The sequence below is a fragment of the Falco punctatus genome (genome assembly GCF_963210335.1).
Source record: "Falco punctatus genome assembly, chromosome: 1".
NCBI lineage: Eukaryota > Metazoa > Chordata > Aves > Falconiformes > Falconidae > Falco > Falco punctatus.
The window spans coordinates 86,898,926-86,915,221 of record NC_137580.1 but is presented as its reverse complement, the minus strand read 5'-3'; the positions used below and the strand labels follow the sequence as shown (position 1 = coordinate 86,915,221).

Below are 16,296 nucleotides of genomic sequence, written 5' to 3'. Positions count from 1 at the left end.
AAATCTATCCACACAGATATTTCTGGGATCAAAACACTATTACTGCTACTAAATTTACCTTTCTCCTTTATAAAGACATACACACAAACACATAATACTGTACTGAAATTTCAAGTTTTTACAAAATTAATGTATCACCATTATAATTCAGAAGAGGTGTCCAAAAAGGCAAGTTCAACCATCTCTTTTTAAACCATTACTGTTTGTCTTCAAATTTCACTGACATACATCTATAATCCAAAATAGCTACAACAAAACAATTTATTACAGAAGAGCAGCTGTAGCAGCTGTCTTCCCCAATGAAGACAGTGCTTCATAGAACATAATTTTGGAAAACCAGAGTCTTCAGCATTAAATCTCCCACATAAGCTAATTAGCGATGACTGGTTTACAGTTCTTCCTGTTCCACTGAAATAATACCTTGTTATAGCTGAGCTTGCAGAGAAACAGTACTCAAATTAAATGGTATGCAAATACCAAAATACCAAAAAAATTGTCTCTCCAGAATGTAAGAATATATATGGGTCAGTAGTCTAGCGTTTCTTTCAAAAAGAAACTCATAGTATTCTAAAATGGTCAACAGGGTTAGAAAAGGCATAACATACTTAGTCAACAGATCTGCTCCCTAATACGTTACAATTCTAATATTGTAATTCTAATGCTTCAAAGTAAGTCTCTACACCAATTAACCAAAACCAGACTATCTGATATTAGAAACTGGCATCTATTCTAGTGCATGCACCAACATAATTTCCATCTGCAGAATCTTTATAACTGATAATGACACATCCAAGCCAGAATAAACAGTTAGATTTCCTGATTCTTGATTGCAGAATATTTTAACAACAAGAAAAAACTAGTTTACCTGTAAATCAGTGAAAATGGGAATCATAAAAAAACCAAAAGTAGTTACTTAAGTAGTTTCTTTAAAACATAGGAATTTGGTTAAAAATAAATAAAATGTCCTTTATATTCCCCATAACTTATGCAGACAGGACAAATTATAAATGAAATGCTTCCCAGTCATGGATGCTTCTCTAAAAGCCTCACAGAAGTGCTACTAAAACTGGGGTGGGGGTGGGGGGTGGAAGGATCTTTGGAAGAATGACAGGTCACAAAGACACTGTGCTAAAAAGTGTGGAGAAGTGCTCATCAAAGCGATCCCCATAGAAAAACACTCTTGTGTCCTCTATTTTTTCCAGAGCACACCATGCCTATTTTTTAACTTGTTCATTTCAAAATCAAGCTACCGAATCCAGAGAATAGTTTATTTCCTACTGTAAAGTGGCATATAAAGGAGCTGTATAAGGCATTTTCTTCATTTCAAACAACGAGTACTATAAAGAAAATACAGAGTAAAAGAATCCAAATGCCAGGTGTCAGTACGCAGATGTCTGCCAGACACTGCAGGACGACATTCTGAATGCCAGCTAGATCCACCAAATGCCACACAGCAAACAAAACACCCACGCTGAAAACACCTGTAAGGCCGCGGGCGTCCCAGGGCCGCGGCGCAGGGCCCCGGCCGCCAGCAGAGGGGGCAAGGGCACGCAGGGCCCCAGCGCCCTGCCGGCGGCTGCCTGCAGGCAAAGGACCGCTATCACCTTTTCCTTTCCCCTTCTATGAATCCGTCTGCGAAAAATCCATTAAGGCAAGACTTCCTTTACTTTCTGCGAGTAAGTAAAAACCTAGGGATTCGAGTCAGTCTGTTGAAATGAGGCTTTCTGTAGGCTGTATGTGAACAGGAGTTTGCATTCCCAAATTACAGTGTACTAATTATCCAGTCACAGCCGCACTCTGGATGGAAGGGACCTCGAGGCCTGCAGTTTGACCTCCAGCTCAAGGTGGGGCCAGCTATGAGACCAGACCAAGCAGGTCTGAGCTCTATCGAGTTAATAAATACCACATTATTTTCTTGTGTACTATTAACATATGTATGTATGTTAACATATGTAATATATGTACTATTAACAATAAGACTTTTTATTTTTGCAAATGCTTTCAACTGAAAGGTATATAAAGCACTTGTAAGCCTCCTGAGGAGCATCACCACCATTTCGTAGGTGGCAGGAGGAAGGCCCAGAGCAAGGCCCGACCCACCTGAGGCTGTGCTCCCCATGGAACAGAACGGGGGTCAGCGCTCACAAAAGCTCACCCACTACTGCTGACTTTCAGATACCTTAAAAACATTCATTTCTGTCGATCATAAAAGAAAAGCACTAGGATTATTATGGAAGAGTTGTAAAATTCAATACATTAGGATTGTAAGCTCCATTACAACTCGGTTTGGTATTTATGGCTCGCTGATATTAAACATTTGACCGGGTGTATTCTGAACTCAAAGCACGAGGCGTTAGCATTACAGCCGCCAGTCGAGCCCCCGCACAGGGACTCCCCAGGCAAACTACCTCAGAGCGGCCCAGCTGCAATTGAGCGGACGCGCACTCTAATCGAAACGTTACTTTTCTCGAGCGGAGGCCCCTCGTCAGCTGCAGGCACTACCTCTCCCTCCATCCGTCCCGCCGCCCGCGGCCCCGCCCGGGACAGGCTCCGTGCACCCCCCGCCGCAGCCACCACAGGCACCCGGACAGGCGGCCGCTCCCGCCCTCGCCTCTGAGGGGGCACGCGACGCGGGCGGCGGGTAACGGTCCCGCGGCGCGCGCCTTGCGCGGGCTCTCCCTGCCGGCGGTCCCGCACGCGCCGTTACCGCGGCGACGCCCGCGCGCAGGCGCACGCTCCCCCCGTCTCGCCCCGCGGCCTCAGAGGCGGGAGGCGGCGCCGCTGCCCGGGGGCGGCCCCCCCAAGGCTACCGCCGCCTCCGCCTACGGGCGCTACTCGCGCCTCCCCGGCAGCCGAGCGGGGAGGCTCCCACGGCGGCGGGGCTGCAGGGTGGCTCCCCGCACCCCGCGCCTCCCTGCCCTTCCCCCGCACCGGCCTCCCCGCCGCCTCTCACCGAGCGCCGCTCCGCCTGGTGAGGAAGCGTGGCAGCGATGATTCGGCGATCCTCCGCTGTACCTAAGGCTGCCTCCCGGGAGCCAGGCAGGCGCAGAGGAGCGCCGAGCGGCAGCGTGATGCCCGCGGACGTCACGGGGGGCGCAGGGGGCGCGCATGCGCATCGCGGCCAGCCAGGCCCGGCGCGGCCGCCGGTGGGCCGTCGCCAGCCCCCAGGGCCCACGGGGCGATCTGGCCGCAAAGAGAGGCCCCCGCAGTGCGGCGGGAGGCAGTGCAGTTGCCGGTAAGCGGCCCCGCTTTGCGGGTCCTGCGGCGGCGAGGGGCTTCGCGCCCGGCCGCTGTGGGCCCACCCGCTCCCTTACCCGGAGGCCCCTGCCCTCACGGGGAGGCAGGGCCAGGCGGCGCTGGGAAACATGCCACCGCTTTGTGGAGCCAGGGAGGAGCACCGGAACGCGCGAAGGACAAGGCCTGGGGGAGTGGGGAGCTGAGGCGGGGGCTGAGCCAGAGGGGAAGGCCGCGGCGCTGGTGCCAGGCAGGGCTCGGACCGAGCAGGCGTCGCATCGGTGTGCCACTTGAGAGATTCACCGTAGCTCATTACAAAGCCTGATCGGTGCAGTGAGCGCTAGGCAGTTGGGCGTGCTGCCACTCTGCTTGTACAGCACTGCTTTGCCAGGAGCTCTGCTGAGCGTAGGGTTAGCGGCTTCCTGAACTCACCTGCCTCTGTGGCAACTGTTGCCAATCTGGGTTTGCTCCGGGATAAGCAGACCCCCGTCTGTCAGTGCAACACAGCCACACTTTGTTTTCTAGATACGGTCCAGCAGGAGAGCTTCTTTAGAGAAGACAGTTGCCTCCTGAAAAGGTTCCAAATGAAAGTTAATGGTTAGGTGTTGTAATTGGACTAAATCAGGCAACAGTTAAATAACACAGTATGCATTGTTGCAACTAGAACAAAAATGCTGCTCCATTGGATTGGAATTGTACCCTGCTAACATACCCATCCACCCTCAGACAGGCGATGGCAAGCTCAGCGCAGGCACGGACACATGACAGCACTGCAGAAAGGCATAGTCTCCCCCCTTAAGAACCCCCTGTTGCTCTCCAGCTACACCAAGACTTGCTCAAGGAAAGCAAATAAACCATCATTTGCTTATGTCACCTGGCTAGGAGATGAAAGCCTTGTCATTTATGTAGCTTCTTGGAAGGCTATACTGCTATAATTCCAGCTAGAAAGATCGGTACCTCATAAAACTAATGTTTTTCAGTTTTCCTGCCATTCTTGCTTATAGAGTCAAAGAGTCTTTCAAAGCTAAATTACATCTAGGGTACCACAGTGCTGTTAAGTAAGTGCTATTCTGTTCCACTTCTATTGATGCAAACAAAGGCATGGAGATTTTTTGTGAGTTTGTGAAGGTAAATCTGGGGCTTGCTTTTCTACTCAAATTATATCAAACCTGTCATCAGTAGGAACATTGATTCCAAAATCAGTGCTGTAAAGGGCTCTTACGCAGCACTTGGTGGTTATGAAAATGCAGTACACTGAGGAGGCTATACCTCTCATTATTAGGAATATCCTAAGCATAAGTAAATACCTTCAGTATTGTATAACACACAAATATAGCCCCATATATACCTACATGTTTTGCTGAAATTATTTGAATTAAGAGATTTAGAGCAGCAGATCATTGCTATATAATGCTATGCATAATGAAACCACATGTGCAGTATACTTTCAGGTCTTTAATTTGTTAGGAGCTAAATGTTTATTAGAATATGGTACAGTTAACGTTCCCTACAGTCACCTTGGAAATGAAATACCCCTTTCACAACACAAAGGTAACGAGTTATATGGCAAGATAAAGTGGTTACCAGAATTCAAGAATGACAGAATCCAATTAATCTAACATGAATTAATGCAAGATCAAATTTATTACAGTTGGATGCAATTTGTAATTGAAAGTTCCATTACAGTGCATGTTTTTACATGTTATCTCCCATCAGTAAGAGATCTCCAAAGAGTAGATTCTCAATTTTGAACAGCAGCAATGTATTTATTATATCACAGATAACCCTTTCCTTATGGAAATGGTTCCTGAAGTTCCTTGCAACAAACAACAGCCCAGTTGTGCACCAGGGGCTGTGCTCTCCCTCTTTCTCACAGGGGCCGTGACTGAGGCTTAAACAGGAACCTGGGCTTCATTTTTGGCTGCTTTGCTGGGCTACCCCTGCCTTGTTACTTGTTCATCCCTTTTCCCATTTTTCACTCTTCTAGGGAATCACCCCTCTTTTTTGGGGGGCGGGAGAGAGGTGTGAATCAAGCCCTCTAGACAAATAAACCTTTCAACCTCCTATCTTCAAAATAAACACTTTTATTGTGGACAGTCCAAGCTCCTTAGGTAAAGCTTTAGGTCTCAAATCCAAAAGATACACTGTGTCCTTTTAATAATTTCATAGTGGAAACCCTTTATTTGCCCATTCCTGTGGTGTTATGGAGGTTTTCAATGATTCTGGTTTAGGTTTCGGGATTAGGTGAAACCAGAGCACCTTAAACCTCTTTAGAGGTTTGGGATTAGGTCTGCATCAGGCCTAATATAGCCTTTCTGTGCAAGGCTAAATTAAATGGCAGGAATATTTGTTGTACACTGATTCACAGGTGTTTGGCAAAATACCAGAAAACATAAAGGAACCACTGGAAGAATCATGAAGGCAAAACCATCGAAACATGAGTATTAGCTAAGTACTGCAGTATCACTTGCAACTGTGGGGTCTTTCAGACTGCTTCTAAGTGATTTTAAGCATGGATATAATTTTTATGTGTCTCTTTCGCATGAATGTGAGTAAATTGAAGATCTGTCGTGCAAATGGATCATGGATTTTTATTTGGGTATCACATTCTCGTAGTTGCTGCCTGTTTTATAGCAAATGTATATTAAAGTTCATCAAACAGCTGATATCACTGAAGCTCTATTGTTTTATTGTACACATAAATTCTACTCCTCCTCTGGGGTATGCATTGCCCTGACAGAATATGCTAGGTCACGAGGAGAAAAGCACAAGAGATTTATGCCTATTATTAAAACACTACCCTGTCTGGCCCAAGAGGCAGAGATGTTTGCCCTCACTGATGACCATGGACTAATTGAAGGAGATCTTTTTGTTGTGTAAGCTGTCTACTGCGAGGCTTTTCATCACATTTCACTAGCTTTGTCTCTATTAGGGATATTTTTTCCTCTTTGTGCTCAGCTCCATAATTTGTAATATGGGCAAGGCCTGACTAACTGGCCATACCCCTAAAGTACTGTGTGAGTTGAGCAGATTTAATTGAGCAGAAAGAAGAGCAGCTCAGCGCTAGTCTCAGGATCTCTGCAAATTGTGGCAGCTAGTTTGGCTGCATTTGCATGGAAAAGCTGAGCTTCAGATGCCTGGCTCAATGAAGCCAGTATCAAAAGGAGCCGGACATGTAGTTATGGGGAGATGATACACAGAGCCCAATGGGTTAATTCCTACAGCTGTGCAAAATCAGTTACTACCGGAGCTTAACTATCTCCTCATACCAGTCACTAATTATATGCCTGTCAGCCCTCTCCAGAAGTCTATTTTGAATGCATTTCCATCCCCAGATAGATTTCAATTTCAGTTGTTGAGTTACCTGTATTTGGGAAGTTGACTACACCTCAGAATTACAGGGCTTCACTGGAGGTTTTTCCATGCCAACAATCAGTTCTCTTGCAGGCAAACTTTTTTTGCATTCCTATGGCAAGTCTTCTGATCAGCAATGCACACAGCCAGATCCTGTCTTCTCATGTCTGCTTGCAAAAGCGAAACAGACATAGTTAAGACAAGTTTCAAAAGAATATGTCCCCTCTAATCAGATGAGCTGTAAAAGTAAGAGGGAGGCTAACTAGAAGGATTTAATAATCTTAGAATCTGTATAAAACATTATTTATGGCTTAAGAGCTACACAAGGCTTGAGTTTTACATGTAGGTTCTTTCCCTCTTTAATGGTGCATGTAAGGAAGAACAAGAGATAAATGTTCCAGTCAAGGACAAAATCATAAAATAATAAGCAGAAGAATGAAATGAAAGTATTAGGGGCCAAGGGAGGCTGAGTGGGAGTTTGTCTCCATACATGATTGATCTAAACTTGGGAAAAGAAAAAAAAAGTATCCTTAAATGAGATGGTTATTTGAGCATTAAATAACAGTCTCATGTCAAATACGCTGCTATTTCAATGGAGTCTTTACTACAAAACCACGACATTCTCAGCCCTAATCTCCTCAGATAAAATAATACAGCTGGTGGCTGTGAATCAGCGCTTTGAAACCAACCTTTGAAAATAGCAACACGCTCAGGGTGAAGAGAAATGGAGGAGACAAAGAGCTGCTGTTTATAGAACTTTGCAAAGTGAGGCCCCACCTTGCTTGCTTGGAAACATGCTGTAACACCCAAGAATTGTTTTTCTCTCTGGGTGGGAAGTCCAGTTCCATGCAGCTACCTCAAGGGACTGGGGCTACTGATGTATCTGTGTGTTTAGTCCCACACCAGGCCTAGCTGTCACTGAAACCAGGAGCAGCAAAACACCTGAATCCTTTCTTGATGCTTAAGCCTTGGATTATTTTACCTTTCAAAACAACAAAGGGCTCTGACCAGGAATCTGAAGGGTTCTTGCGTTTTCTGAGCTTATAGAAGGTGGTGGGTGATCCCAAGCGGGGTTGGGGGGTGGGGTGGGCCAGAGGAGGGGGGAAGAGCATGACAATGTCAAATGGAGACTTGCTCAGCTCCAGCCTGGGGAGGAAGGGTGCGGTGAGAACGAACAGCTGGGCTCTCTGTGCCAAAATGAGCACTCCTCCTTTCCCAGCCTATTTGCAGCCACATGGCTATGTCCCCTCCGTTGTGCTGACCGAAGCACTCATCTGAGAAGCGTCAGGACTGATGCAAGGCAGGAGGACAGCACCAGGAAAGGAAAGGGCCTGTGAAGGAGAGTGATCACACTGGAAGAGACCTGCCCTGAGCAGTGGCAGCAAAAGGTCAGAAAAAAGGGACACAAAGGTTTCCATCCAGCATATGACACCTCACCTTAAGCAGGAAGCTCATTTCCCTCCACAGCCAGTGAGGAAAAACAGGGTAACTACACGGGAACACCCCCTCCACCTTTTTTTCTGACTCCACTGTTTCCTAGCGTAACACAAACAAGCTTTGAAATCCAGAGATGGCATCCCATGGGAAGTGGAAGACAACTTTGGTCTCAGCACAGACCCCAGTACTGCTGTGCTGTGACTGGGAAGACCTTGCACTGGTCATGCAGGGCATCCTATGACAGTGACACCTGGAGCAGGACCAAATGGGGAAACACTGTGCATTCACATTTTCATGTGGGCTTTAGGGGCATGGTCTGCAAATCCACAAAGTTTCTGATGATCTTTTTGAGCCCTTCTCCAAAAAAGAGAGAGGAACTAGGCATTGTTCTCCTCAAAGGGATCATTGGAAAATGGCCTTTGGACACGGTCTGGAGGCATCAGCTGCACAACCACCCCATCAGTGCTACCCTTGCAGCAAAGCTCCTGAGGCAGATGCCAAATCCAGACCCTCTGGAACTAGGCAGAAAAGAGGACCAAGGGGAAAACCCGTATCTTGGTCCAGCTGCAAAAGCTCATGCTTTTGTTAAATCTGAACAAAACCCTTTGATCCAAACATCCCTACTTTTTAGGGATTCCAAACTCCAGTGAAAACACAGCAGTTTCAACCTAGCTTGAAACACAGCCTCACACCTTTGATTTCTGAGGACAGATCATTTTTCTTGGGGTGGGGCACGTGGACAGCAACAGATACCTCATGTCTGGTTCAGACAGAGCAACCACAAGGCTTAAGCGGACACACACACTACCAGCAGCATGGGATGGGATTTAGTGCAAGGAAATTGAACTCTCTGCCCCACCTCCTGAACTTAGCCTTTAAAGACCAGTCCTGCGCTCACAGCTGGAGTTTATGTGAGTCCTGCCTTATTAATTAAGTGTAGCCAGTGCCTTTTTCCCCTGAATTCCGACAGAAGCAATTAGAAAGCAGATACTTCACACATAACAGCTGGTTCATTTAATGCCCTCCCCATGTTATTTTCTCCCCTACCTCAGCCAATGCATGTCCCCCTCTTCCATCCTTTCATGTAATGGAGAAGGAGAGTAAAATCAAGGTGGCAAAAACAGAGGCAGCAGATAACCATGTTCTTATTAAAAATTATCTAGTGTAACACTGAAAGCAGAAGAGTGTTGTTGAGAACCTTCTGAGCAGGGAATCATAACATTCACCTAACAGATGGGAAAGAGAGCCTTTGCTGTCTACTGTGTCCTCCTTAAAAGGGGATCTGTATCAAAGTAGCGGCATATTTTCTTCACCGCAGGCTGTTGATGTCATTAGAGCAAGTCTCCTTTTTATTTAACGCCAGAGTTAAGAGTCACATAAAATTGGCACAGGTGAAGGCACCAGGCGCATTAAGTTGTGCAACGTGATTCTCTGGGAATTTTTTTGAATGTTCGTGCACCTCCAATTTATTTATGCTTGGGCAAGCCAGCCCCAGAGCCTCTCCTCCCTGTTTCCCAGTACGAATACGGCCTCAGTCCTGCCATTAGACCTGTAAAAAACCCACTCAATCCACTAAATTTCCCCCGCTCCCAGGGAAGATCCAGTTACAGGAAGGGCAGTTCTGCCCCTCTCTGTGTTACATGCATCATTGGGAGATGCTATGCATGTAAAATTAAGCCTAGAGCCAAAACCACCCACTGTACCACTGAAAATGAAATCTGCTGTTGCCAGACAATGCTAAGTGCATGTTCTGCTCCAAAACACATACTTGGTCTGGCTCTTGTTTTAAGGCAGGTAGAGCTTTTCAGAGGAGAACCAAGTTAAGAGGAATGGAGATTAATTTGCCTCTGCAAAACACTTCTGGAGCAGGGAAGCAATTCCAGTGTACTTGAGGCAAAGGGGTGCTCAACAGTCACACTTATTTTCCTTGCATGGTTGGCATTTTTTAAAATGTAGAATTTATAGGTAAAATAGAGATCTAGTCCTGCACAGGGCATCTGCTCTCGACATCAATAGGAATAATAACAAAAGGGTAGACAGCCAAAGTACCCCAGTGCTGTGAGATTTTTCTGCTAGATTATTCTTTGCTGATCCTGAAATCAGGCAGCATTGTTGAGAACATTTTCAGTTATAATATGGGGAAGATTTAGGTCCAGCCATAAACTTCCCATTTCCTTCCTCAAAGAGCTAGCTGTCAGAAAGGCTGCTATTGCAGCCATCCATCCAGATGTTTGCCATCTTTATTACAAATTTTCAGGAATCTTACAACACTTACATACTCTATAGCCATCTGATGAGGCAGCTATCTAATACCTACACTACAGACAGGGAAAACAAGTCAGGAGGGATTAAATGATCTGCCCAGCTTCCCACAAGACAACACAGGTGTGACTAGAAATCAAAACTCCCAGCTTCCAATCTTTGCTGTGTTATACTAATCTGCTTATATGCTTTGCTGTAAAAAAATAAACATACAAATCATCATTTCAGTAACACATTTGTTGGTAACTTGTGTGGGTACTCCTAATCAAACAGAAAGATCAGCATATTCTAGAAATCTTTACAGCTGATTAGTCAGCTGAACACCACCCCCACCCCCCTTTTTTTTCCCTGGACCTTTCTAGAAGAAGAAAAATAAAAGGGAAGGGCATCCCTTTATAATTGCAAAAGCTTCAGCTAATGAGAACAGAAATCGCATTTTATATTTTGACAGTTAGTAGTAAACACTATTATTAAAGCTATAATAAGATCAGCTAATGTTGTATGAAATACTAGTGATGTCTGACCACAAAGTAGAGCCCCCATCCCTTTAGTTAAAATTACAAAATGATTAACAGCCCAATTAAAAACATTTTTGTTTTTGACATGATAAATTATACTTTATCTACCTATCTGTAGATATAATTGATTATTTTATCCGTTTGCTGTTGGCTGTCATTAAAAAAGACAGATACCACGGCTTTCTGGCCTCTCTCCCGCTGAGAGAAAGAACAAATCCTGCTATTAACGACAGACAGGATCATTATGAAAAAATTCCATTTGCCACTAGGCAACATAGCCGAGTTCCAGCAATTATTGTATTAGTCAAGCCGTTGAGAAGTTCCATAAAATTGAGAGAGTTTTTAAGGAGCATTCAACGTTATTTGGCAACTTTTGTGATGTAACAATTAAAACCATGCTCCAGGCCTCAAAATGTGCAGGAGATTGCCAAAATCAGATAAACCCTAGAGGGCCCCTGACTTGCAAAGAAAAAAAAAAATCAAGCTGTTTACTTTTAGGATCAGACATTCATCAACATTTGGCTTTTGTTTCAGCCAGTGTCAGATAATAACAGCACCACGTTTTCAGTTGGCTTCCTAAAAAACTACACAGTTTGATGTCAGGCCTCTGAGAGTTACCTGGGGCTGACACCAGCCTCAGGAGAGTGAAATCTTACGGGAACTGATGCTACCAGCCTTGCTTGGCAGATCAAATACCCGGGAGCACGCTGCAGTACCTTCTGGAGTGAATCATGTCTGTTCTCCACCAGTGAGCATCAGGAAATCACAGGAGAGAAGTCCAAGTTAGTCCTTCATCTCATGCCTAGGAGCTGAGCCAGGCAACACCTCAATTTGTCAGGGCTTCAGGGGATAAAGCAAAAGTCTCCTGTCCACGTACCCCATTAACCTGTCAAGGAACTGTAAAAAAGATATTCTAAAAATCACACTTTAAAACTGCTAAGAGAAATTGCTACTGAACAAATTTATGGCCAAGTTTATGATCTACATCCTTCTCTACTGAGTGGTGTTAAGGAATAATGATTTACAGTACCAGGAATGAAGGTACAGTATCAGGCTTCTGTAGTGGAAGGTGAAGTTGGTTACAAAATGTATACCTGATTTAGCCTAATAGAGACTACAGGAACCACTTCAAGAGCACATCTGTCTGGAAAGAAGTTAAAAGGGATCGATCTCCCTTCCCAGAAGATGGTGCCGTGGAGATCAGGAGATCTCCACATATCAAAGGACTGTGATGGGAGCAGTAGTTTCCAGGGAAGTCAAAGGGATCTGGATCTGAATACAGAATGAGAAGCCAGGATACTGCTGTTGTCACTAGGGAACGGCAGTAGAGCAGGGTTTAGCACTAGCATCCTGCCAGTCTCCACCTGGAACATGCCGTACCAAGTAGGACAGATAAAAAGATACACTGGAGCCTGCCATAATATGGCCTTTCATCACACAGCTCCCAGATTGGAGATGGCTGCCAACTGTTAGGGCCTGCTGACCTATTTAATAAAAAAAACAAACCCACAATCCTTAGCAATCATGGTTTCTGTCTGATTTAAATGGGAACAGCAGCACAGCACTACAGGCCAAGGGCCAGCCACCTGTGATGCACAGGCAGCTCTTGAACCATAAGTTGCACTGCCAAGACAAAGGCAGGAGCTCAGACTTGTGAGAGGGTGTGTGAAAGAAAAGCTGTTCCTCTCGCCCAGCTCTAGAGACTTATCTTGCTGCTATGCAAGGCAGGCATGCCTGAGTCCAGTAAGCTCAGGAATCAGCAAATGCTGGAAGCTACTGCCATGTTTTCCAGCACATTTAACCCCTAGTTTGGGTCCGGCAATTGCTAGGGTGTGGTGAGATGCATTGCTACAGAAGTCTAAATTCCTGAATAATTTACTAACTGCTTTTTGGGAAACAGCATTGCCTTGTAGTTTTCTTCAGCAGAGCTAAAGCTTATATTGTGGTAGTATTCAATTTTCCTGCATTTGGAGCTGTCATCTAAAGTGAAGCATCCTAGGTCAGCTCAAGAACTTAGGTCAGTATCTGTCAGTGTGGAGAATGAGTAATTTCAGCTCTTATTCTTGAATTATGAGAGTAAATTGTGCCAAATCTTCAACATATTAGACTAGTGCCAGATGAAGGCTTAAGAAGTTTTTTTTAATATATGTTCTTTATTAGCATTAAAACTTTTATTATTAAAAGAATTATGTTATAACATACATGCACAAGATCCATCTAAACTTAAAGAAAGCATCTGAAAAAACCTACATTCCTAGGGATTTTTTGTTAGTCCCTTTGGCTTACAGCTTATCTGAGCCATGAGTGAGGAAAATGCTAACCCTAGCACACAGCAAAGGGAGCCTAGTGACGAAAGAGAGAGAATGGAACAGATTGACAGTGCACTGTTTGTGGATATTGCTAACAACAAGACAAGCTCATTGGAAAAAATGATAACTTAGTAGTAAAAATGTGGGGACTTTGGATCAAGGGCTACAAAGAGGGCTAAATGCCCTGATTCAGCCAACCCCGCTCAGACCACTCTTATAGTTCCCCCGTAGCCTGCAGGAACAAGCCTGCACAATTCAACCAGTTTCCACCCCAGCCTGGCTGTTCAGGCTCTAGTTTGTAGGTGCTTGCATCTCCCCCCAGTTGTGTCAGCTGGCTGGTGTTGCTGTTCAGAAGGATGCCAGATGGCTAGTACTTTAGCCAACCTGATTTCCAGATGGCTGATTTTTGTAGCTACCACTTTAATTAAAATAAAAAATGCATGTAAAAGACACGGGTTTATCACCTGCTAACACATGCCATGGTCGTCTCTCGGTCAATCGGCATGTAGCAGACAGAGCCGCAGACTTCTCTTCCACATCACCAGTACCTAGAGGAAAAAAGATTAGTCCATCTGCTAAAGCTATCAGGCCCTTTGTGCTGCACTGTATCAATTTCTATTTATAGGATCCAGTGCCCTCTACTGAGCAGAACGAAAAAAAACCTTAACGTGTCCCGGACCCCGCAAAGTAACTCTTCAGGTACAGCAGTATTACAGCTGAACGGTTGGAAGTCTGCCTCTCCCCTCCACGCCCACACATGCACCCATTGCCCCATCTGCCACTAGTGTTTCCAGGTTATTGTAAAGCAACACATGGAAAGTATCGAGGAACTTGCAATGGCTGCAGAGCTGTCAGAAGAGTAACGTGTCACTTTCTGGAAGGGGAAATCCATGTAGACATATGGTAGTCGTGAAAGGAGCTGGACGAGCAACCTTGGCAGGCTCGAGTCAAACAGAAATGTTGCTGCTTTGCCTTGATCTTTATTTACAATAAACGCCTCGGCTCCAGCTCAGCGTTTTATCTGGGAACAGCCGCCGGCGTTTCTGTGACCGTGTTCCGTCTCATTGGTGCACTGACATATTTACACACGGGCCAGGGCCCGGGCAGCTGTGAGTAAGGGGCCATATATCAAGAGAGGAAAAAGGGATGCAAAGATGAACTTTATGAAATATTTTCCATTTTTCTTTGACTTGGTTGTGCATTTTGCTACGGCCCATTGGGCACTCACTCAGCACTTGGACACTTTGCTCCATGCAGTCTGGCCTATATTTCTAATTGTGTCTACATGCCAAGCCTAGCCCAGTACCCTAGGCAGGCCACAGGGAAATGGAGATTCAAAAAAAAAAAAGAAAAAGGTGGGTGGGAGGGAAATTTCCTGCCCTTCAATGGCATGTACCATGGGAAAGAGAATGATGTCTTGTAAGTCCCCAGTCTTTTCTGCTTCCTGTTGCATTTTACATCTGAATGCCAAAGTAAAAGGAATTATTTCCACTACTTTGTGAGAGAAAATCAATTTTCTTTTGCAGTTTAAGGAGGTCATATCATCTTTGATTTCTTCTCTGGACAATGGAAAGGGTTAATTCCTTACAGTGTTGACTTCATCCTTTCCTTTTTCCCTGTGGCTGACTAATAGGTTAGATGTGTTGACTCTGTTTAAAAAGACAAGGTTTGGACATAATATTAATGATACTGTATGTGCCATAACATTAGAAAACAAACACAAGAGGCACCTGGGGAGTCTGAAGGCATCTTCTGTGCTTTCTAGGCTGACAGCACAGAGTGGCCTTCCAACATTTCCACGTGGAAAAACACTACCTAGCACAAGAGAGTTTATTTTGAGTGACCCTCTTGCCTTTCAAACAATGGTAAGTCAGGACCATTGTGAAGTTGAAAACTTGTTTCATAAGAACAGGCCATCGCTCAACCAGCTGAAGAGGGGAAAAACAAAAAAAAGAACCCAGAGAAACAATTGGAAAGAAAAACTGGACACTTGAATGGAATAACTGCTAGTGTCTTTCCTCTGGCACTGACATCCTAACAAAGGGTGTGAGAGTTTTTCCCGTTATGTTTTTACAAGATGAAAATGGGAAGAGAGCACTGTTTGTTTATTCATTTGTCTTAGAACACCACTAGCACAAAAAAAGTCACAGTAAACAGTTATCCAAGGCTCAGGTTCATCCCACTGGGATGCAAGAAATGCATGCTCCCTTGACAGCCTATGTGAGATCCAAATCAGCATATGGAAGTGCTTGTTTCCCTCTATTGTCTATTTAGAAAGTCTAAGGGAGAAGCACAATTCCAATTACGTCACCTTGGTATTGTCTGAAAGCTAGGTAGGCCTAACTGATCACTTGTAGATACTACTTAACACAAACGTGTACAAGGCCTTGGTACAACAAATCTCACTTAAAAAACCTGTCAGGGTTTGTGCAGATGTCCCATCTTAAGTGCCATAGTACAGGCAAAATAAACTAGATGCCCTACTGCTGCCAAACCATAGATTTTCTTCTGGTACAGCTCTCCTTAAATGGAGCTGAATCAAGGCAATCTCACCTTGGATAAAGGGGCAGCAGCTACCAGGAAGAGATCTCCACTGAGTAAAACATCTGTCAGCACTGTCGAAGAATCTTCTCAGATGATTCTTTGGAACTCTCTTCTCTGGATGGTTTCATTACCTGCACTGGAACAGCTGAAATTGCACTGGAAAGAAACATGCATGGTCCTCATGCATGCCCAGAGCTGAGCAGGAGGCTGGCAAGGGAAAAAAAAACAGTCACCACTTGAAGCTAAGGCAAAGGAACATTTAGCGACTCACCCAGGATCACACAGATGTGGCTTATACCCAGAATTAGATCCACCAAGCCATCCAACACCTCTGGATTGTTTGTTGAGGATTAGAGTGCATTTAGAAGTCCATTTTAATATACAAATGTAGGATTTGGAGCTATGATGGAATGGTAAATTAAATACTGAGGAGTTTGTCACATCTCTGTTCAAAGCAGGCTAACATTTCATGTAAGGAATTACATGCTTCAGACAGTTGCAATCATCTTCTGCACAAATAATTTAAGCTTACTTCATCTGTTGTATTCTGATTTAAATTTTTATTGGAAAAATAAATACCTATGTCGGTCACCAAACCAAATAAAACAAACATATTGAGTAGGGTCTATTATAGACTA

At 44.7% G+C, this 16,296-nt stretch overlaps 2 protein-coding genes and 1 long non-coding RNA gene across 7 annotated transcripts in view; 1 reads left to right on the top strand and 2 right to left on the bottom strand.

The window, feature by feature from the left end:
- GNB1L (G protein subunit beta 1 like) overlaps window positions 1–3,792 on the bottom strand; it is a 44,409-nt gene extending 40,617 nt beyond the window's left edge. Inside the window, exon 1 of one of the 5 annotated variants that reach the window (XM_080373988.1) lies at window positions 3,667–3,792. Coding sequence is in view for 1 of the 5 variants with exons in the window: in XM_080373986.1 (XP_080230112.1) it covers window positions 2,503–2,514 (12 nt within the window). In the remaining 4 variants the exon portion in view is untranslated. Of the gene's footprint in view, window positions 1–2,502; window positions 2,612–2,953; window positions 3,119–3,666 lie in introns of those variants that run through there. The other 4 variants (XM_080373983.1, XM_080373987.1, XM_080373991.1 and 1 more) reach the window with 4 other exon arrangements.
- LOC308058357 lies at window positions 3,112–4,111 on the top strand. Its single transcript, XR_013925783.1, has 2 exons — window positions 3,112–3,235; window positions 3,760–4,111. It is a non-coding gene; the product is annotated as an uncharacterized lncRNA (long non-coding RNA).
- TXNRD2 (thioredoxin reductase 2) overlaps window positions 3,668–16,296 on the bottom strand; it is a 60,983-nt gene continuing 48,354 nt past the window's right edge. The window contains exons 19-23 of the transcript XR_013925774.1: window positions 15,668–15,865; window positions 13,579–13,662; window positions 11,522–11,702; window positions 6,599–6,755; window positions 3,668–3,803 (exon numbers count right to left, since the gene is read on the bottom strand). The gene's annotated coding sequence lies outside the window, so the exon portion shown is untranslated. The remainder of the gene's footprint in view (window positions 3,804–6,598; window positions 6,756–11,521; window positions 11,703–13,578; window positions 13,663–15,667; window positions 15,866–16,296) is intronic.